The sequence below is a fragment of the Convolutriloba macropyga genome, chromosome 5 (assembly GCF_964194025.1).
Source record: "Convolutriloba macropyga chromosome 5, txConMacr16.3, whole genome shotgun sequence".
Lineage (NCBI taxonomy): Eukaryota > Metazoa > Xenacoelomorpha > Acoela > Convolutidae > Convolutriloba > Convolutriloba macropyga.
In genome coordinates, this window is record NC_134472.1 from 29,384,006 (window position 1) to 29,408,574 (window position 24,569).

Genomic DNA, 24,569 nt, shown 5'->3' on the forward strand with positions numbered 1-24,569 from the left:
TTGCTGAGCAACTGATGTTCAAAATTACTTTTAGCAGAATGAGAGAAGAGAGAAATTAGCCTAGAGAAATCAAAAAGATTTCAAGCAAAATGTTGAAAAAGCCGCAAAATGAGGTAAAGCGAAACATTTTTTTATTCGACGAAGTAAAAAAAACAGGAGCGCTATAATAGCCGGCTGAGAAGATGAGGGCGGCTATTGAAAAGTAAAAATCTATGTCAAAATTCCCCATGTGAACAAAAAACCACGACCGAGAAAGATGCTTTTTGTTCAAACACCATTTTCTCACTCTACTTTAAAATTCGCGAGCGAAATATTTCACAGAACCACTCGCTTTTTCGCACTCACCTGACCTTATCTCTGCGAATTAAAGTAAGTTAATTTCAGAGTGAAGAAGTCACATTTGAAAGTGAGGTAAGTCCCGTGTGAGCAAAAACTTGTTGCGCGAATAAACAAAAATGCTCTCTCCACCAAGAGTGAAAAAAGACGTCACAAACGCAAATCCGTTGAAATTGCATAAATCAATGAAAAGCAGATTCGACGTGATTATGAGGTCATATGGTCGTAACAAAAATTTAAGGAAAAAGTAACAAAACATAGCCGGACATGTGCCAGTACAATTTTTTATCAACTAAAGATTTTTTATCGTCTAAACAAAAAACTCATTGACCCAAAACGGAATATGAATAAATTGAGTAAACCATTTAGAAAAAAAGCTAGATAAAAAACAAAGAATGATAAAAAATCAATGTCAAAACGAAAAAAACAATCGTCGCTAAAAGCGGGAAATGACGTCAGGCACGCAATTCAGTTGAAATTGCTTGAACGCATAAAAAACAGATTTGAAGCGATGATTGTGACGCCAAATGGTCGTAACAAAAATCCTGTTAACGAAATAAAAAACAGCAGAACAAGTCCTGGCCTACAATTGACAGAATTTTCATTAACTAAACAAAAACTAGACCTAGAATGGACTATGAATGGATTTGGAAAATCATTTAGAGAAAAAAATCAAATCAAAAAGATAGAAAAAAGTAAAAAAAAAATCAAATCAAAAAGATAGAAAAAAGTAAAAAGATAGATTTTGTTCAAACACCATTTTCTCACTCTACTTTAAAATTCGCGTGCAAAAAATTTTACAGAACCACTCGCTTTTTCGCTCCACTTCCTGTTTCGGCGTGACAAAAATGACTATCCTAATATGACTTCAAAAATCATGAAAATCAGTTAACAAATCTTTTAAAAAAAGACAGCGCCCCAATATAAGGCCAAGAGAAGGATAATAATAGCCTCAGCTATCGCTTTGCGGCTTAAAAACGACTTTGTTTCTCTTCAGAGGAATACAAAGTTAATTTCAAATTGCATTGCATTTCATTGACTTCGAATTTTGAGAAAATCCAAAAATCCCGTGTGCATGAAGTCGAACTCATCATTATAGATTTCATTTTTCCACAGGTTGATTTAACTTGTGCTTCTTCCAATATTGCTGAGGAAAATGACCTGTGGTCATCTGATCAAGACCCACTCCTTGAGCACACTATCCCAAGGTTAACTCACAGAGGAAACATTCTAGATCTTCTAGTTCCCAATCAAAAGCCGATAAACGGGATTACAAATTTCTCAAAGGATTTCACTTTTTACTAAAACATTTGGACATGTAACTGTTCAGCACATCATATCAATTTAAAACTTCCTGTTTTTCTTATTTCTCTCTGCAGTCTCGCCCAACGTGTCACGCGAGCTAAAATATCAACGAATGCTGCCATTTAACTATTCCGCATTGAGAATTCTCAATATTCATAAGCTGGGAGTTGCAAAATGTTAGAAAGCAAATTCCTTTAACATTGGTCAGCTTGAAAAAGAACTCGAAATTATTGGAAAGGATAAATTAACGTAACTTAGTCAAACAGTTTTCCTCTAAAGACGATTTCAAAAATATTTATACAATTAAATGGAAACAGATGCTTTCCTGGGATAATGCTCTACCAAGAGGATGAGCAGAGACAGAATTAGAGAAAGCAAAATCAACAAGTTCTTTCTGAGTAGTATGTTCATGGACACAATTGTTGTTGTTTGAATTCTCAGCTAATGTTGAAGGGATTTTCTCCCAGGTTTAGTCCGAAGACATTGTCCCTTTATTTATGCATGTTGGACAATAACATGCCAACAGCCAGGTACAAGGATTGATCTCCGAGCAGTTTCTTTCGATAAAATTCTGCAAGATCGGCAAAACTCGTCTCTTGAGTCCAGTTTGATTTAAGATTTCGAAGATGTTTCTTGTCTTGTTCACTAGTGAACACGTCTTGAAGATTAATTCATCCCGCGACTTTTCAGTTCTAGATTTAGTTAGTTTGAACATTTCTCTATTCCGAGTGGTGAGCGGAGTTTCTGGAGGTAGTTTAAGGTACATTCCTGGACATTCTTGAACATTCCTGGACATACTTGAACTACATTCATCATTCCTGAGACATCGGCGTAGAATGAGTCATAGAGCAGAACTGGCAGAATTAAAGATTTATAGAGCCCTAATTTCTTGTCTATGTGCGACATTTCGTTTCAGAGAGTACAAAACTTTGTTTGCTTTTTGAGTCGTTCTTCGAAGTGACTATTCCAAGTAATATCAGATGTATCTATTACACCAAGATCGTTGATGTTTTCAACGCTAGATAGAGTGGCGATTGCGAGTGAGAGGTTCATGTTTTTGCCGCGCAGTTATAGTTCAGGGAATTTTCCGATAGCAAATGACAATTTGTTTTCCGTAGCCCATTTGTCGAGGTCTGCCAGGTCTGTCTGTATCTCAAGCTGGGTCCTGTTCACTGCCAAGATTTTTAGGTAACCGGCAAAAATGAAGGATTATGAACATACAAAACAGGAGCAGGCCACGACTAGAGTCTTCTGAAGCACCACTTGTGACGGTCAATTTGGTGGATTTGCTAGTACCAACGCGTACAACTTGAGTACAGTCCTCCAAGTAACTAGACAGTATCTCCAACATGCAACCCCCAACTCCCATTCCTGTTGCGGTCAAAACTCAATATCTATTAGCGACCATGGAAACGGGTCAAGTGTGATCAATGTTACATTTTTTATCGGAATAATGTAAAAAATTCATTAAATTGATGCAAGAACTCATAATTAACATTCAAGGTAACGAGCGTATATGTCTAATATTTATTGTTATTCTACAGCGCACTTTTCTCATTTGTGGTAGTTTTTAGCTCAAGGTAACAGTTTTTGTTACCAATAATCAGGTGACCTTGAAAATATGATGTATGTTTGAAGTGCTCCAGCTCCTAGGGACTGGAGTTTAGGACCCTAAAACCAATGGTGCCAGTCTCGATGCTCATTTTCTTTATCGACTTTGCGACCTGACCCTGAACGGCGTTTTTTGTGCCGTCTATTCCACCTAGTTTTCGCCATATAGTTATATGATCTATTTCTTGCGTTGTGTCAATACGTTGTCTAAATGTCATGAGCAGTGTTAAGTTCATGCCAGCTCTTGATATATGGGCGATTTCATACTTTCCATTCGTGTTATGAACAACGACTAGTTGATATTTGAATAATACATTAGGTGTTTCCTGTTTTGAATGTCAATTAAATGCCCGATACGTTTATGTAAATTTTGTTGAACTTGTAATTATCACACCATATTGTGATGTATAAAATTTCAACCTCCTAACATTTTAAAGAGATTTCTAGTTATTTCACTACTAATATCAGCCGTAACAATATTGGTCCTCCAACCCGGACACTTTAAAAGATAATATTTGTTGAGATTTATTGTCAAAATGTTCAAGAAGTCGAAAACTACTCAATAAGCTACGGAGATGCCGTCTTTGTCTAAGAAACCAGTCTCCACTACACAAAACTTCCCTATTACATTCAGCAGTGGCCGTAAAGTGTCTGAGCAACCTTCGGACATGGTTAAACTGAATAAGAAGTATGATCAACTCAGAAGAAAAAGAGAAGAGTTGATACGAATGTTAAAAGGAGACCATCGTGCTTCTCGAGTTAGATCTGGATTGGACGCATACTTCGAAGAGGAAGACCAATTACTCAATTTGTTTGATAAAGCAGAAGATAACTATGGTGGGAGTGGTTGCTCGGAAGTAACAGAGAAGTGCATTGACTACGAAGTCACCTAATGGATCACAAATGCTACCTTCTTAATAGTTTTCATTGGTGAAGTTTCAGTATCTCGTTTCACGACAATTGCAGAAGATGCCTCAAATGCAGCAGTTCTAACGGACAGTACTCCTCAGGATAATCGCGCAAAACCTTGTGAACAGTGACTCACAGAAAGAAAAAAAACGACAGTCCGTCTCAAAAAGCAAGTCAAAAAAGTAAATCTGATAGTCACTCAATTGAAGACAAACTTACAAAAGAGGAGGAGAAAGGAATGTGAAAACTGTAGAAAAATGAAGAACGGCAAGAGAAAACCAAAAAGAAGGCAGACATTGAGGCCAAGAATCTTTAGATGGAATTTGAAAGAAAGCAAAGAGCACGAAGAACAGATTAGGCATGTTGAGGAAAAGCTTCAACTTCGCTTGATGGAAGCCGAACTAGAAGGTTCTTCTGGAGAAACATCAGATAAGTCCAGACCATTTATTGATACAGAGTCTGATGAAGAGGAGCCCCTCAAAGAATCAGCAGATCTCCACGAGGATTACGATGAGTACGCAGAAAACCTCAAAGTTCATCTACCGGAGGTTGCTAATCCCTCAAATTCATTTCTGAAAAGGAGAGTTGTTCTAGTCGTTTAAGGAAGTAACGACAGCAATACTGTTCAGGAGAAGATATTGAAAACCCAATTGAACAACAAACAAGAATTCAAAGTACTCCTTTGGGAGGACGAGATAGAAAATTTCCCTGATCGAATCTCATATTTAAACACATTCATGTATCCAAGGGACCGCAGTGTTGATTTCTGTTCAGCACCATCAACGAGTAAGTCGCAGAAATTAACCAAAACAAACAGTTGACGGTAACCTCTTGTATTGGCCTGAATGGAGTGGATGTTTCTGTCTACTAAACACAGCAGTAGTATTAGTCAAGATGAGAATGAGCCGTTTGAAGACACCGCTTGTTGGAAAACCCAAATGAGCTGCCAATGGAATGGGTTACTCGGGAACGATGTACGATCAGACTTAGAACAAACTGCAACGAAAGTTCGGCCAGCCTCCAGCCTCATCACATCTTATCTTCAAAGCTTTCCAAAATTCAAAACTTCCCACAGGTTAGATTTAACGACTTGTCATCCTTGATTCAGTTGACTGATTCGATATCAACGTTTGTGAATTCTACAGCAGTTTGGGAAATCGAAACATTTGTTTTCTTCCAGTAACCTCAATATTGCGATCAGAAAGTTTCCACCAGATACGAAGCGTCGATGGCAGCGTCGATAGAGTCCCCAAGCAGAGCGAGTCGAATACCAAATTTGGTAGAGTTCAATCATTGCTTGCAAGAAGAGCAAGTGCACGAGCGCTTGCTTCACTTTACGCCAACAACGTCAAAATATGAGCCAAGTCTGTCGAAGTTTGGAAAGAAGCCAGACTTCAAGAAGACTCCGAAGAATGAGTCTTCGTTCAGTTAAAACGATAGCCAGGGCAAATCAAAAGCGAAATGTTCTCTCGACGCTTCTATTCAATTGCTCGATTGATGAAAGATACAACGTTGTCAAAGAAAAGAATTTGGTAGTCTTGAAGACAATCAACCTGCAAAACATCGTCCAAGAAAGCAGAAAAGTGGCATTGATGGTTGTGAGAAGACGCAAAACAAGTTTCTGCATTATGCAAAAAAGCCAGAGCTCAATAAGTCAACTACCAAGACAGACAACTCCAATCTTACGAGTAATGCTGAGTGAATTCGGGGACTTGATGCAGATAGCCAGCATCAGGATTTTTGGTCGAGAAGGACAATTCGAGGATACTCTTGCTGTTTGTGATACGGGTTCCACTCAGACATGGGTGGAAGAAGACTTGCTGGATAAGCTTGAACTACGCCGAGAACATGTGTCAAGAGATGTGACTGGATTTCAAGGAACACAAACAACATGCAGAGCGGTTCAGACTACAATTGCGTCCGCTAACTGCATGCAAGACAGAGGCAAGCTACTCACAGTTCATAGTAAAAAAACCTGGAGAGTGGAACAAGTGTCTACAAGGCCCAAGAGATGAAATAAAAGTATCCGTATTTGAAGTATGTTGGTTTCAAGCAGATTGATTTGCAGAAAGTTATGATCAATTTAGACCAGAAGCCCGATGAACTGATCCGACCTGTCGAGTACAAAAATAGCGGTGAGAATAAACCGTGGGCAAACAAGTTAACACTTGCAAGTGCAGTCAGTGGTCCAGTACCAGTAAGTGAGTTGCGGTTTAGTGCAGCATGTCATGTTTCTAATGAAAACGATGTCAAATTAGCCGAAGTTGTCAAGAAGTGGTGGGATATGGAGTCTTATGGAACTACCAAGACAGAGAGAACCAATCTTAACAAATAATGCTGAGTCAATTCGAGGACTTGATGCAGATAGCCAGGATCAGAATTGTTGGCCGAGAAGGACAATTCGAGCAGACCTGCTGTTTGTGATACGGGTTCCAATCAGACATGGGTGCATAGAGACTTGCTGGATAAGATTGAACTACGCGGAAAAGCGGTGTCATTAAATGTGCCTGGATTTCACGGCACACAAACGACAACAAGCAGAGCGGTTCAGGCCAAAATTGGGCCGGCTAACTTTATGCAAGACAGACGCAGGCTACCCACAGTTCATAGTCAAAAAAACTTGGAGACTGGAGCGAGTGTCCACAAGGTCCAAGAGATACAGAAAAGTATCCGTATTTGAAGTGAGTGGGTTTCAAGCAGATTGATTTGAAAAAAGTTATGATCATTCCAGGCCAGAATGCCTATGAACCGATCCGACCTGACTAATACAAAAAGGGCGGTGAGAAAAAACCGTGGGCAATCAAGTTACCACTTGCATGTGCAGTCAGCTGTCCAGTACCAGTCAGTGAGTTGCTGTTTAGTTCAGCATGTCATGTTTCTAAAGAAGTGTCAAATTAGCTGAAGTTGTCAAGAAGTGGTGGGATATGGAGTCCTATGAAACAACCAAGACAGAGGAAACTGACATTACGAGTAATGCTGAGGCAATTTGAGGACTTGATGCAGATAGCCAGGCGGACCAGCCTTACTAGCCAGTTTGATTGGGATTTTGGCGAGATTCCGAGAACAGAAGTTTGCCCTAAGCGCCGATATTGTAGAAACGTTTCAAGTTGAAGCCAAACCGGAAGATACAATTTCTACGGTTTCTGTGGTTTGACGAGAACGAGCAAGTTGTAACGTACCAGTATAATCGTCACATATTTGGAGCGAATCGTCTCCAACGTGTGCACAATTTCGCGTTACAAAGGATAATGCAAAGGGTTCAGTGCGAGCGAGTCACCTTTCGTGGCACTTCTACATGGATGACTTGCTACTGTCATTTAGCGGTCAGGAAGAAGCGTCTGAACTGAAAACAGAACTAACAGCACTCCTAGCCAAGGGAGTTTTCAAGCAGACCAAGTGGGCAACGAACCTCGAAGAGAATGGAGTACACGACAAAGCCTTGACTCCACTTTGGCCTGGAATGTAACAACAAAGCTGATACTCCGAAAGTTTCCCAAGGCATAGAGTTTGAAACCGAAAGCCGCTGGAACCAACGTAAAGCTTTGTCAGTTGTTTCAAGCGTTTTTGATCCATTAGGTTTCCTAGCGCCCTTTTGTCATTCGTCGACGAATCATACTCAAAGGAATATGGCAAACGGAAGGACAAGAATGGGATTCTTACATCGAGGATGGCTTGAATGATCAGTTCTCAGACTGCCTTGCGGAGCTCAATGCTGGCGAAGAATTTGACGTGCAGAGATGGTATCAAACTTTGAGCAAAAGCGTTCGAGACGAGTTACACGTATTCGGAGATGCCTCCGAAGACGTGTTTTGTGAAGTTGAACATGTAATAGAAAACATGAACAAATATTGAAAGGTTTCTTTCATCAAGGGTAAAGCCAGAGTCGCACCAGTTACACATCATACGATTCCGAAACTTGAGCTGATGACAGCTTTAATTGAGAATCGTTTGAAAAACTCAATTATGAAAGAGCATTTGATTCACTTCCACAAAGTCTACTTGTGGCCCGATTCTACAACAGTCAATCAATGGATCAGAGACGAAAAGCAACCGACGTTTGTTGCCAACAGAATTGCTGAAACACTTGACTTATCAACAGTTGGTGAATGGCATCATGTCGCAGGTGCAAAGAACGCAGCCAATTTGGGGACAAGAGGCCTCATTTTTGATAAAGTTGCCAGCAGTAACTGGATTCAATATCCAGAACGGTTGAAAAAACCAATTGCCTTAGATTAAGTGGCAAACGAAGAAGTTTATATAGTCAATTGGGAACGATTCAGCCAATCCAATCGATTGAGGCGAACAGCTGCTTGGATCTCAACGCTTGCCAAAAGGAACTGCGAAGTACATTTACTACTTCAAGAGGCAGAGCTTATGATTTGGGAACTTGTTCAACAAGAGACGTATATTTCTTCAAACAGCAAAATTGTTTCTCTGTCTCCAGTCATCGATTCTAATTGTGTCCTGAGAGGTGAAGGACGACTGAGAAGAGCTAATTTGCCATTTGAAACCAAACATCCAATCATTTTACCTAGCAAACAGAGCAGTTGAGTTGTTTCTCATTTAACACCATTAAATTTTTCATCACGAAGGTGTGGAGTACATTCGAAACAAAGTTCAAGAAATTTCGGATCGAGAAGCGCATTGAGAGCAGTGAAAGACAATTGCGTTACATGTCGGCAAATCAATAGCAGCAAAACTCCGCAGATGAGTGAATTACCCATAATCCGAGTGACGAATAATGTGCGCCATTCACCAACACTGGAGTCGATTATTTCGGACCGTTTTGAAGTAAAGATGTTCAGACGCACCGTAAAAAAGTGCGTGTCTCTTCGCTTGCTTGAGTGTTAGAGCCGTTCATCTGGAACTGGTTAACAGCTTGGACACCGAAGATTGTATTGGCGCTGTTCATAGGTTCATTGCAAGAAGAGGTCAACCTCAGACAATAATCTAAGACAATGGAACAAATTTTCTCGGAGCAGCTAGAGAGTTCAAGGAAGCTTTCAAGGAGCTTCGCTTCGCAAGGACGAAATAGCCAGTAGATTGGCGGAGGACGACATCAAGTGGACCTTCAACCCGCCTGCAGGTTCTCACTTTGAGGTATGTGGGAACATCTTGTGAAATCTTGCCAGAAAGATTTGTACAATGTTCTCGGCAAACAAAGCTTGACTGAAGACAGACTTCGCACAGTACTCTGTGTAGTTGAGCAATTGATGAACAACTGACCATTTACAAATATTAGTGGAGACGTCACCGATTTACAGCCACTGACATCGAACCACTCTCTGATAGGTCAGATTATCATTAATTGGCCAAATGCGTTGTTTTCTGGAACTACTGCGAGCTAAAGAAAGTTGTTCAGAGATCAACATAGTGTCTTAGTTTCCGCATGGAACCGTTGGATGTCTGAGTATTTACCAAGCCTACAGCAGAGGACGAAAAGGGCCAAAAAAGAACTTATTGAGCAGAAAACTGGAGATCTGGTTTGGATCGTCGATAAGAATGTGCATCCATTCAACTTCCCGTTAGGAAGAATTGAAGAGGTCTATAAGAGTGACAACACTGTCATTAGATTAGCCCTAGTAAAAATGCAACGGGTAGCTACAAAAGGGGTATTGTGAAATTGAGCGCTGTAAATAATGACCGCAAATGATGTTATTTTTGGATTCGTGGCCAAAAACTGGGCCGGATTTGTTGCGGTCCAAACTCAATATCTTTTCAGATCAAGTTATTCAGTTATTTTATAATGAGTGTATAGATATGCCATTTACCTGCAATTCTCATCTAATAGCGACCATGGAAACGGGTCAAGTGTAATCAATGTTGCATTTTTTATCAGAAATAATATAAAAAACTCAAATCATTGATTAAAAAAACTCATAATTAACCTTCAAGATCACTAGCGTATATGTCTAATATTTATTGTTATTCTACAGCGCAGTTCTCTCATTTGTGGTAGTTTTTAGCTCAGGGTAACAGTTTTTGTTACCAATAATCAGGTGACCTTGAAAAAATGCTGTATGTTTGAAGTGCTCTAGCTTCTAGGGACTGGAGTTTAGGACCCTCGAAGGGGCTTGGGCATATCTTTCTTTTGATGCTAATGGTGCTAGTCTCGATGCTCAATTTATCATCAACTTTGCGACCTAACCCTGAACGGCGTTTTTTTTTTGCTTTTTGTTAAATTCCACCTAGTTTTCGCCATATATTTATATGATCAATTTCTTGCGAGGTGTCAATACGTTGTCTAAATTTCACAAGCAGTGTTAAGTTCATGCGAGCTCTTGATATAAGGGCCATTTCAAACTTTCCACTTGAGTTATGAAAAACGTTAGTTGATATTTGATCAACACATTAGGTGTTTCCTGTTTTGAATGTCATTTAAATGCCAGATATTAATTCAGAAACGTTTATGAAAATTTTGTTGAACTTGCAACTATCACGCTATATTGTGATGTTTAAAATTTCAACGTCCTAGCAGTTTAATTGACGTATTGTGGTTAAATTGATATTTACTTTATAATTTGCTATTCAAACAGATGAAATTCCTGGACGGAATACTCCCTTAAGTCGCAAATATCGTTTATGTTATCTTTAACTACCAGTTTTAAATGTCATCTGGTGTACAACTTATTATCAGAACGAGCATTCGTGTTGTTGAAGTCAAGTTGTATGAATTTTGAGCTAAGGAATTTAACGTACTTCTAAAAGTTTTGCAGAAAACCTAACGAAATTATAGTGAAGAAGTTTTTATAGCTTTGAACGAACGCGACGAGATTCTCGAGAACACGATGAGAATGACCGTCCGAAAACTCGTCTTCGTGATGTCGACTAGCCCAGATATAAAAAAGTTTACTACAATCAGTTCCATTGAGCAAAACTGCGGCATGCAACGGTATTCCTACTTTTTCGCATCTTTTGTGCAGTAACGATTGCAAAATTCTTCCCGTTATAAATTACGTTAGACAGAAGGGTTTTCGACGAAAATATTCAACAGCAACACAACTCCTTGAGTTTTTGGATAATCTTTATGCAGACTATTATGATAATGTAGAGCAGTTAACAAAGTACATAGATTTTGCAAAAGCGTTCGATCCAGCTGACCGCGCTCTCTTCCTTGTAAAATTATCAAGGTTTTGGCTTGGAGAGGGATTCCTATTGCTTTACTGCCGATAGTAAATTTGTTGCCGTGTGCAGCTAACGCACTTTCTGATAATGCAAAAAGGATCTTGTCTTTTAACTGGGCGAATGAGAACCAGTTGGGACTAAACACTAAACGTTTTTTTACGCTCAGATTTGCTGCAGAATTTCCAGTCCTCTTTTACTGCTACTGAAAATGTCAACCGGGTAGGTACCCCAGGTCATTCACTACTACGAAACTGTGCTTAAAATGTATCGTATGAAACTGCGAAACAGTTTAAGCACCTTTTCATAAATTTTAACATACCCTACAAATTCTTCATGAAAGACTCAGAAAATAAATATGACAGATCAGCAATTTTCATAAAGCTATCGGTTTAAGCAGTTTTGAGAATCAAAAGAGTTCAATTTGTCGCCTTAAGTCCTGTATTGGCGATTGAAAACCTCAATAGAAAAGGACTCAAAACAATAGCCTCCTCAAGCTGAAAAAATTCGGATAGCTGATAAACCGAAAATCAGAGAACAGACAAAACCAAAAACTCAATAGATATAGATAAGCTAGCAGTTGAAACAATTTCCCCAAAACAGTTCGAGTAAGATGTCTAAATGTTTCTAAGGTGACTCGTAAATAATATATCATAATCACTTTTCTCATTGACTGTCCCTGCGCTGCTTCTCCGCTTTGAACTCAGCGATATATCGATGGTTTTTGAATTTAAGGTGGAAGCATTTGTCAGATCAAGTGGAACATCAGATGGAAATTCTGTTCCTACAAATTTAAGCAGGTCATCCGGCAGCGGTAAATCTCTTACTTTTGTAGGAATCTCCGCAAATGTTTCATTTATTCCCAAACATTCCACTTTCGTCAAGCGTTCCGATAAATCATTCAACGATGAATTGAATGTTCCGGGAGACTTTTTCACAGTCGCTGTAAAAGATTTTGCAACTCCACTTTTTCGGTCGAAAGAAAAGTTGTAATCAAACAGCTCGGAGTGCTTGACGGGCTTTTGAATTTCTCGATTAAAAACGTCATCTAAATCAACAGAAGGCAGTGAGCTGAGATCAACCGGAGTCCAATTGCTAAATTGTACACTCTCTTCTTCGCGCAGAGCACTCAGAAAATCTGAACAATCAGGAAAGGCGTGATTTGCAAGATACTCCTCACCAAGGCCTTTATCAGAAGACATCTGAAATGTAAGAGCCATTTTCTCTTTTTCATACAATCGAGAAAAGTAATGGTCACATAGGAAAATTATATACTAAACTGCACTTTTTTGAACAGCATTTAGTTTAACTTAGATACTCACTTGCTATCAACAAAATTAATGATTTAGATTACTTTAAATCTGAGTTAATCAAATACAGGAAAAACTAGAAAAAAAACTCTAGTTGCTTCTGAATGAAAAACTATGGGTTTGTAGTGCTTGAGTCACAGAATTTATGGACAAAGATAAACATGAAATTTGTTTTCAGCGAATGTACTTGAAATTTTCAGAGTAACCTATATAAGATGCATTAACCGTGGACAAGAGCGACGAAAAAAAGAATTGGGTCACTCGTATTTAGCAGATTACGTAACCATTGAACACCTTTGATTGAGCAATGGATTAGCCGATTCAATAAATTGCTTGAGAATTCGAATTACTGCTCGAAATTATTTACACTGCTAAACGAAAGTAGACGTTCTAATAGCAAAATTATATAGTATATTTCCGTTTTCTTAAATGTAATATGAATCAACCGGAAATCGATAGAATTTTAATTCTTAAAAAATAGAGATGGATCTTTTCAAAATGAATGATTCCAAGTTAACAACATTAATGTGAATGTCAGAAAATAGCTGTGATAGCTTTGTAGACATGCAGCCTCAAACAGATGAAAAAATGACAGCAGTAAAATTTCGCTTTTTGTAGTAATTACTAAGATGTCATATTTTGGTTTACAACAAAATTATAGAACGTGCGTTGTTTCTATTAGTTGCCCTCAATTAACTTTCAATTCGAGTAACATATACTCAGTTGACATCATATCCTTCAATTAAATCAGCAAAATTATTACACTATCCTGAATTGTTTATACTCGAGAATAAGTTTTGTCTTCCATTCATTATTTGTTTTAACGAACTAAGCAGAAGTCTCTTTGAGAGGAAATTCAAGTGAGCAATAATTTGTCAGGAAACTGAACAAAAGAAAATTTGCTACAGAGTAAAAATTGACGTCTCAAACTACCGCTTCATATCAGAAGATAACTATAAACCTTCGAAACAAAAAATACTTTTATTAAGACGAAAGATTAGGGATTTGCTCTTAAGCCGGCTCTATTGGCTCATGCCCCAGCTCTATTGGCACTATAGAGCTGGGGCATGAGAAAAGAATTTCCTCATAGCATCGTCAAACAGAAGGTAAACACAATGGATTTATAGCAAAGGCCATTGACCAAAGCTGAATTAAATGGGTGCTTTCAGCATTGTCTAGTAAAAATAGTTGAACAAATCGGAGGCAGTCAAGTATAATAATAAAACAACGAGGTAGAGGCCAGTGATTAAGTCGGATTAAGTTGATGGTATAGAATCCCTTGTAGTTAATTGGGGTTCTAAAATCTGTTCCGAATCGTTTTGAAAACCTCGAAAGGTTTCACTGTTTGAATTCAGAAAGTACAAGTAAAACTCAGCTCGAAGAAAGATTATGACAAACTAAGTGTAGCAAAAGTAAAATTTACGGAAGGCAGCCACTGAAATGGGTTTAAAAGTTATTATGATCTGTGATACTCAATTTTTACCGGTTTAGCTCTCGGTTTGATCTCTACTTGAATTTAACAAGATAACTTGATCCCAGATACCTTGCTCTGTTTGTTTTTTTCCAAACACAGTGTTTTTCCCCAACAAATAAGTTTGTACATCATAATTATTCTCTGATATAATCTGGGTTCTGATGTTTGAACCACAAATTCTTATGACAAGTGGCTGAAAATACTGTCTCTTAAATAAGTTAGTAGATTTTTTTTATAAACTGTAGTTTTCGAACGCTTCCGCTTGTAAAAAAAAGGGTGAGCATGTTCAGGGGATTTTTTAGAGTCACTACACTGCCTTCCCTTGCAAAATCTTAATCTTCCACTAATTATCCACAGCAAGTTTTATATATATTTTGCACTCCGTCGTCCAAGAGCACGCACTTCATTTGATTCAATAATTAAACTTTTCTGTGTCACTTCCTTTATCCGCGTGGATCCAGAGAGCTAAGCTTTTGAATTTCCTCCAAATATACAGTAGGTGGTACCCACAGAAACTCGTGTATGGATAGTGCTTCATCGCTGGGCGAATTCTTCTCCATCTCCTGCAGTCATTTTCCAATCAAATCTTTGGCGTTTATCTCCGTCTGTATTTTGCTGCATTTTTCAAAACTTTTACGAGCTCCATCCAGCTCCCCCTCGTTTACAACGAGTTTTTTAGTGCTGTCTTAAGCTCGCCACACAAAGCGTCTGACTCAGTTTGTCTTAGTAGTTGTCATTCCAAAATTTAACGCGAAAGAGCTCCGGTTACTCTTCAGCAAAGATTGTGGCGTTATCTCAACAACTTGCCCATTTAGCACATGATTTTCCTGTTGAAAGACTTCAAAGTGTTCCTGTATTTGTATAGAAGCAATTCCCAGCTTTTCGTAGTTCTCTACCCGAACTTTCCTTCGATTCCATTCTTGATTAGTAATACTCGGTCTTTGGGTTAATGTTGTAGGATAGAGTTGATCCAGGGTCACTATCGTTCTAAGGCGCTTTATGACCTCGCAAATTTGTTAGACTCCACGTCGGAGAACTGCTCTAACTTCTTACAATTTTTGCAGATAAAACTCATTCTTTCGCACTTCTTGTTCCATAGCGCTTTCTAAACAACACATGATGTATTAGACATAAGTAAACAGTTAACATCATTCCAAAGATTCAATTGACGTTGCAAAATTTAACAGCTGAAAAAAGTTTGTTTTTTCTTGGCTAACAGACACAGATTAGGTGCCGTTTTGTCGATATCTGACTATTCGTTTAATTTTGCTTCAACAACTTTTGAGGAACTGTTTTTGTTCCAACTGTTGATTTTTCAGAATGGTTATGTAATTAAGTTCAGCTAACGGGTTATTTGGCTCAAGTGCCACATTCGGTTGAACAACTTCAAATAATAAGGTAGTTGAGAAAATTTTTTCAAATTAAGAAACTAGAACTATCAGAGAAACTAGAGCAAAAAAACAAGGGCAATTAAAAAGAATGTCATTAGGTTGTTCAAGGTTAATTCTCTCACTATAAGCAAAAATTTTCAAAAATTTTTGCCTATCGGTTTAATCCAAAACAGTTCAAGCCAATTCACATCTTTTGTTTATCAGTCAAAATTAAGAGCTGTTCATGAGTAAATTTTCCACTTGGCCCCAGGTGCATAGGACCTAGTCGACTTTTTTAAGTTTCTTGTGTGTAAATAAACCATCAACCACTTGCCTAAAAACAGGAATTTCATTTTCCGGATGTTCAAGATAAGACAAAAATTGTGGTTTTTCTACTATCTTCACTCTCTGTCCAAGGGCGATCTAGGCACCATTACCTCGTTGAAACACATTAGGGAACAAAGGGTTGCATTTGATAAGCGTGTAATTTCCATAGAAAACCTTGGATATTGGGTTCATATAGCAAGCGTAGCTTTGACTATAATTTTATTTTACGGTTATTGGTACTTCATCACGACAATATTTTAGAGTAGTTAATTAAGCTATACTGTTGCACAGTGACGTGCGTAAACTATAACACCTGCTGACTCTGCAAGCAGTCCTAGGACTTCTTCGTTACTTAGAAAAAGAGAATGAGATTCGCCGTTCCCCATTAGTTCTAGTACGTTTTGTCGATTGTTTTTCTTCATCGTACATCTCATATTCGAGAGTTCGTCGACAATTGCATGTTAACTAATCAATTCTTGAACAAATAACACATCTGAACCACTTTTTCTGACATATTGAGTGTTTACCGTGTATGTTGTTTTCGAAGAACCTATATCTAGACTAAACTAATAAAAGTAGACAATTTGATGTTTAGTTTGATGGTTTATTTTGGCTTCTTTGCTCAGAACTTGTATGACAAGTTGCTTTTTATCAGTGGTCTCGATAATTAACTAATGATGATCCCCCACAGCAATCAACTTTGCAGTATTTTGATTCGAGAGATCAGCTATATTAAACAATTTTGTTATATTTCCAGTTTGGGCTCTGTATTGGATATAAACAATCTTAAAATTATATCAGGGGGGTTTGCCAAGTTATTGGATGCGCAATTTTTACACCTTTATTGTTTCGGCCGTTCATAATGGCGGTGGCTAATTTTGTTTTTATTTCAGTTTTTGTTTCCGACTCTTGTAGCTTCTTCAATAGTATGGATTCAAACCCAAAAACATTCAACTCTGAATCGCGGTAAGTTTACCGATATTCCTTGTAGCCTTTTGCTACAAGATTCGCGAGATAAGTGCATAATTGGTAGGAATCATTTTCGATTCTCCTTGAATAAAAACTTCTTCTACAAAGAATGAGTTTGTGTCTGCTGTCATCTGGTCAAACCGGTTTTTACTAGAACAGCTGTAATTTATTCAAACACGTCATCATTTTGATCTTCGTTTTTGTATTCATGCAAAAAACCAGCCTTAATTTTGCTGCGGTTAGATCGACTGGCATTGGGTTGACTTTAACTCTTTGTTTTTGTTGTACCGCTGACTTGAATTTGGATCACTTCTGTTTTTGTTTCCTCATCACATACTGCAGTATCCTGTCGCTCGACCTCAACTTCAATGAAACCGTAATCCCTCTCACTGCCAGCAGGTCTTTTGGCTATTTTAGTTTGATTTTGGCTTTTTATTTGGCGAATTTTGAAATTGTTGAGTCTTTCGCAATGCACTTTTGTTTTTTTTTTATTTTTGACGTCTCCAATAATAAAATTTAGGTCGTTGACAATTTCTCGTATAACAGGAGGACCACTAAAGAACGATTTGATTTTTTTCGCCATGGTTTTGCTGTTGGATTAAATAGCAAGACCAGGTCCCCATTTTGGTATTTCGGAACAAATTGTTTGCGAATGTAGAAGATGTTTTGACTCTCCTGCTCTACCTCCAAATTTGATCGTACTAGATTGTAACAAAACTGCATTTTTTTTAGGTTATCAACGTAATCAATTGGGTTGCGAAGGCTTGATTATGTTGTGTTTCGTACATACAACCAATAGGTAGCGAACAAACAGAAGATAAAATGGACTGCATTTTGTTACTGTGTGAACAGAACTACGACATGCCATCATTATCAATTGAACCTTTTTACTCCAGTTGTCGTGGTGTCATCATACGTAATTTGCTAAGCTCTCCTTAATCGTTTCATTTGTTCGTTCAATCATTGCTTTTCCTTGAGGGTGACACGCTGTTGTAGAGTTGCGATCAGTTCCCAATTCCTTGCATATATTTTCGAAAATATGTGACATGAAATTTTTACCTTTATCACAATACAAGTTTGCGGGCACCCAAATTGGGAATCCCAACAGTCCTTGAAAAAAATTGCTACCGTTTTTGCATCTTGATTCTGCATAGGAACTGCATTGTACTATTTTGAAAATTGATTTCTTATGGAAAAAAAAATATTTGAAACCATCGTTTTTGGGTAAGGGTCCCATGATATCTAACGCCACTTGCCAAAAAGGACGGCTCGGTTTCCACTCAGTTAGTGAATTCATTGATGTTTCTTCTTCATTGAGCACTTAACACAACTCAATATCCAATCGTAAATACCACGTCTCTTTTCAAGCCATTAAGAGCGTTCTTGAACTCCTTCTAGAGTCTTTTGCAGTCCTTCGTGCCTCGTGGTCTCTTTTAAGAGAGGTTCAATGACACCAATGTACGATTGGCTTACAATTATTTGCTGGACTTTGCGCAATTTTGGTTGCGTAAGCAGCCCTTGGTTGGTAAACAAGTTTTGAAAATCTGTTCAAGGTCTCCATGTTGTTTTTGTCTCCTTTCAGGTCGCTTCTTTATTCCATCCATACAGACACTTCTTTTATTTCTCTCGACTTCAGCTGATGTTTTCGAGGCTCTTCTCTTTGGTTTCCAAAAACATCGGATCAACTATTTTGTGTGGGTTGTTCGACCAATACCTTAGTTTCATCTTCAACTTGAGATGATTCTTAAACCGCCGGCATCTGGATAGACAATACGCATTGAGTATTTCCTTCCATGCCTTATGATCGTATTCGAAATGAAACTGTCCCAGTTTCTCAATCCATATCGCCAACATTTCAGGCTCCTTGAAGCTGTACAACCACGTAAGAGCACGATGATCTGCTACACTGGAAAATTTTCTTTCCAATAAATAATTCCGAAAGTAGTTTGTGAAGTGAACAATGGCATACAACTCTTTCTTATTTGCTGAGTAGTTTCGCTGACCGTTATTCAGAGTGTTTCTGGAATAAGCAATTACTCTGTGCCCCCAGTTCTGCTTTCGGGGTATGATTGCTCCTATTCCTTAGGGAAACAGCTGTTGTCAACGTGTAAGGGTAGGTATCAATTCGAAAACCCAAAATGGGGGTTCTTATTGTCTTAGTTTAGTTTGGTGCACAGCCTCACCACATTCTCTTGTCCAAATGTTTCAGATTCGTTCAAAAACGGTACTGTGCTTTAGCAAATTTACCAAAATTTGCGATGAACTGGCGTTAAAACCCGACTAGTCCAAGAATTGCGTGGATTTCCTTCAAAATATCTGGAGATTTCTTTTTAGCTACGACAGCTACCTTTCCCCGACCAACTTCCACGCCATCCTTTGATATAATGTGGCCTACCAAATGAATACGTTTTTAAAAGAAGCGGCTTTTTGAGCAGTTGATTTTCAGACCGGCTCCTTTTATGCGGCTAAGCACAAGTTCAAGCTGTGATAAATAAACTTCGAAAAACCTTCCAAAAATGACTATGACGTCAAGATATATCCAAACTGACTCCTATGAAACTCACGCTAGGATTAGTTACATGAAATTTTGTAACGCTTCTGGCACTGAGGTTAAAACCATTTGCAGCCTGTTCCATTTATACAAACCCATAAATGAGATGAACGCTGTCAAATTTTGTAACTCCTCTTTGAAAATTGCCTGACATTAATTCGGTATTTGGAAAGTAGACATTCCCCTCCAACGAGTCTATCACATCATTTATAATTGGCAACGCCAAGCTGGTTTTTCAGTTTGCTTGTTTAAACCCCTATACTCTCTTACCCGTCGAAAATTTTCGTGACTCTTTTCGACTAATATGGACGGTGCAGCCCAGTATGAATGAGTTGATTCAACCAGTTCGGCTTTTTCCAGGTCTTCAATTTTCTCAATTGTTTTCCATTCTTCAAAGCTCATAATGTCATATGACCATCAAAATGGTTTTGCATCGATTTCTAGCGTTATTTTTGTGCTTTAGTTTATCAGAGAAAACCAAGTCTCTAAAAAATACTTGATTGTGTCCCATGAACATAGAATCCACTTTGTCTCACTTATTTCTTTCTACTAAACTATGTCCCCTCCATTTTTGCATGCGTCACCATCCGGAAAGCTTCCGACTGTTTTGGTTTGTCCTCACTTGTGAACAAATTATTTACATGTATGCTGTAATCACTGCTGAAAAATTCTCTTCTTTTGGTTTTTTTGAGCATATTGATTTCGTTGTCAGAGAGGTTAACAACACTCAATTGGCTGCTTGATTCGTTCAAAGAAGTCAAAATGTCAGCAACTAATATACCAGTGCTACTTTCAAACTCTTTCAGCCATTCAAATAGGCCTTGAGTTTTTTCGTCGCCTCTGAATTCTCATTGCTTACAGTTATGTCTATCCAGGCTTTGTGTTTTGCCGGTGTAATAAGTGGGTTTAATAAAATGGCGTATGAACTAAAGTTGACTACTTTTTTAGTAATAAGCGGAGAACTAATTTTGTCTCGGTCGTAAAGTATAATTTTTTCAATCAAATTCAGTATGCACTTTTTGAAAGTAAGAATGTCTAAACTCAGTAAAAGCCAGATATATTTTTCTTAAGTGACTAAATAGTCGTTGAGGAATTCGGGCTCTTTGGGTTTCACTTGAACTAAATTTTTTCTCAGATTTTAAATGATGTAATTTTGGCAGCTGGAACTCTGTTGTTGTATGGGACTATTGTTTTGCGACTCCTATTTCTTTCAGCGTTTGACAACTGATAGGAAATACACTACTGCCTCATTTTTCCGACCTTGTATGAGTATTTTTATATTAAAGCATTTTGTTGTGCCCGTTGAACAGACTTTGATAACATTTGTTGTTTCTTTTGTTTTTATGGGTTTTCTGTTAGGACAGAAGCGTTTTATCTGTTGGGAACTTCCGCAGTGAAAACAGTTTTGACAGTGTCTTGTTCTGTTCTTTTTTGTCCGCATCCACTCCCTGTAGCGTTGGAGCTTCGATTGAAGTTTATGTCATGATTGTTGAATCCGTGTCTTTCACTTTTTACAAAACGCAGTCTACTTTGGTTTTTGTAGAAATTATTTTGTCTCTGATACCCGCGTCGTGTGTTAAACCAGCTTTAGCAGATGCCACCACTTTTCCTTGAAATGCTATAAAAAATTCCTATAATTTCTGAACCAAACCAATAACCGCCTCAACTAGGTGCTTGTTTCGGTCCTCGTGTCTAATGGAAGTTTTTTTTAGGCACTTGTTCCTCTTATTCTTTTCCTGTCAGGGCTTCCAAATGTAATGCTCTTTCTAGAGCTTTGTCCACATTTATATCTTTATCTTATAACGTTTTTCTTAGATATAACCTAACCTAACCTGAATGTGATGTATCACCTTCAAAAAACTAAGTGGTCACGGATATCTTGTGACTCCTCTGGGTATAATTTATGTGCTAAATGCTTGATAAATCTTGATTGCAGACTTCCCTAAGCGGAGCGGAAAATAGGGCGGTCGTTCACTTATTTCGCGAGGCACTCCTCAGAGCTTGCAGGTTCCGACGGTTTTCTTTTTTGCAGCTTCGCCAATAGCTCAAAATGTGTCGATTAGCTCTCAAATCTAATAGAAACGATGAAAGCCTCCGGCAATAATATTTTAGATGCGGTATTCGCTGCCTCTTCGACTCAAATGAATTTTACATCTTCTCTATCGTAATTTAAAATATTTTGCTTATGATATAAATTTTCACTTTGCATTGTCTTTCAGTTCAATGCAATTTTAAAAGCCTTAGAGTTAATGCGAAATTTGCCGCTAGCGAAGCAAACTTTTCAATTAATGATTGAGGTAGCCGTTCAGGACAGTTTAGTGCTTACTGAGAAGTAAAATATAAAACCTATTAGGTGCCTAGATTATTTAAACCGGAAACTGTTTTAAGTTTTGATACCTACCATGTTTCGTTACAATTCGCAAAGTTTTTTCCCAATTTGCAGTTGTTACAATAATTATATGGAAACAACATAAAAAGCACTCTTTTCAAACTAACCGGAAACTTGTGATGTTTCAATGCGTCGTCAGACTTCTCAGTTGAACACTTCCCCAATAACATCTTATAAAATGATCTTGCACCCCAAAGAACCACCACACAATCTCTGACTACCGAAACCGCTCTCTGCTCTGGTCTTCGAAACTCCAACCACTTGCTGTAATTCTTCGCGCTCTTGATTATTTGGCATTCAAAGCGAAATGCGCTGACCTTTACGGTGTAGCTTTTGCCTTGTTTCCTTCAGACAGATCTTCCGCCCAATTACTTGCCGTGCCTCTAATCCAAACACTGGATTCTGTTTCGGGCTTGTCGTCTTTTCTTTTTTCTTAAAGGAAAACAACCAAACAATTTTTGTCGCCAATATAGAATCCCTGTTGTTAACTGGGAATCTAAAAGGTGTTCCAAATCCTGAAAAATTCGAAAAGTTTCCACTGTTTGAACTCAAAAAATAATAGTAAAGTTGAGCTCGAAGAAAAATTATTAGAAATTAAGTCTAGCAAAATTGGAATGTAGGGAAGGCAGCCTCTGAATTGGTTATGAAAATTATTATGATCTGAGATACTCAATTTTTACAGGTTTAGCTTTCGGTTTTATCTACTTGCATTTACCAAGATAACTTGGTCTCAGAGAACTGGCCATGTTTGTTTTTTCCAAACACAGTGTTTGATCTCAACGTTTGTACATCGGTATTATTCTCTGACTTAATCTCGGTTCTGATGTTTGAGCTATAGATTTATATAACAAGTTGATAAATACACTGTCTCAGAGATAACAAGCCATGAGCCATTTTCAATTGTTTTCTTTTCTGAAAATGTTACTTTCGAATGCTTTCGCTTTTCAAATTCGTGAGAATTCTTAGTTTGTGGGACTCTTTAAGGTCATTATAATGGTGTCCCAGTATCGTTCGTTTTTCTCGTCCGCTGTTTGGCTGAATTTTTCATGACTTTGGTGGCGAAGGGGCCAGCACCACAGTGCCGGCAAGAACTAGAGGATTCAAGGAACTCTTTTCAATTTCGATAATGCGGGTCACATGTTTTAATTTTTTGTGCTGCTTGTAATATCAGTAGGCATAGTTGATGTTTATTGGGCAGGAAGATGCAAAATCGTTGAAATCTTTTTCGTCGAAAAAAATCCCAGAGAACCGAGTTTCAAAGAGTCATTTCGCTTTGATGTTCATACGAGCTTCCACATCAGTGCTTGTGGTTTAAAATTGTGGTTTTAACAATGTGGAAAAAATTCTCTTTGAAAAGAAAATTTGGCTCTATATCGCCATCACAACAAACTCGCAAATGTATCTCGAATTTCGTTATGGCAAATCTAAATGTACCTGCCCTTAGCACAGTGGTGGGCATGCGTGATTTTGAATTTTTCACCACATGGATCTGTACGTGTCGTTTTCGTTGACTTGTGGCCATATCCTAAGTCCAGTTTATCTCGAAACTCTAACTTGGTTAGGCAAATTTTTATTTTTTGTGTGACAGAGCATTTAGCCAGCTAGAAGCGCCCTTTTGTGGTGCGAGTTTCAAAAAGAACTCTGCCATTTGATTCATCGTTTTTTTCAGATTATCTGGCTTGATTATCTTGTCCATAATTTTGGCCATTTTATATCCTGTTGCAAACAATTTTGAACGAACTCACCCTGGATAGGGTCGTTTTTGTTAAGGGGTTGAAGAGGTCAACCGAGTCGAAGTAATCAAGTGTACTTCAGTTAGCTATATTCAACATTTCCGGGCGCAAGGGTACGGCGTAAGTACTTCAAAGGGATCCAACGGGGGTTCGAGACCGCTTATTGGCTGGTATATTTTTCTATTCATCCTGTTTCAAACAGAACTCTGCCATTTGATTCATCTTTTTTTTCAGATTATCTGGCTTGATTATCTTGTCCAGAATGTTGGCCATTTTATATCCTGTTGCAAACAATTTAGAACGAACTCACCCTGGATAGGGTCGTTTTTGTTAAGGGGTTGAAGAGGTCAATCGAGTCGAAGTAATCAAGTGTACTTGCAGTCGGGTTAGCTATATTCAACATTTCCGGGCGCAAGGGTACGGCGTAAGTACTTCAAAGGGATCCAACGGGGGTTCGAGACCGCTTATTGGCTGGTATATTTTTCTATTCATCCTGTTTCCACGGCTGTCAGGGCGTTGGTTGAGGCGGACAATGTTCGGTTGAGGTAAGCAAGTTTCTGTTGGACGACTTTGGTTAAGCGGCTGTAAACATTCCGTGGCAATGTTTGCGCAAACGTGTTTTTACGCAAGTAACCGAGATCAAAATCAACGAACAATGAGTCATCACCAATCACAGAGCTTAAAACACGTATGCCTTTTGTGATGTTTCAAACTCAGTATTGGCAAAGATTATTGTCGCCTCTTCCAGTATTGACTCCTTAAACAAAAATTGACATATAGGACCGATCATCAGATATCCGTCAGGCCTGCCACTGAGACAAAGGCAAACAAAAATCTAGCAGTTCCATTAGCTTATTGGCAGCAGAGCCACCTTCTGCATACCAATTCTGTACTATACTGCTCGTTTGAACATAACTAATCAGCGGTAACATGGCTATACCGTACATTGCTATAGCAAGGGGATCACCCTGAGTAGTCCCTTCTTGAGACAAACTTGCCTCTTTCTCGACAAACAGCTTAGATTGTGCGTGGAAAGAATTATTCACAGCGTTTGTGAGTAAAGGACACAACTTGTAGATGCTTTGAAGTCCGCGATTTCAATTCTGATGGATGAAAACTAGTTAAACATCAATCAGTAGTAATTCGCCGATTTTGTCTCAATT

General features: G+C 38.3%; 1 protein-coding gene across 1 annotated transcript in view; it reads right to left on the bottom strand.

Moving 5' to 3' along the window:
• Positions 1-12,503, bottom strand: part of LOC142340333 (superkiller complex protein 2-like) — a 58,510-nt gene extending 46,007 nt beyond the window's left edge. The window contains exon 1 of the mRNA XM_075390908.1: positions 11,945-12,503. Within this exon, the coding sequence (XP_075247023.1) occupies positions 11,945-12,503 (559 nt within the window). The remainder of the gene's footprint in view (positions 1-11,944) is intronic.
• Between the last annotated feature and the right edge of the window lie 12,066 nt (positions 12,504-24,569).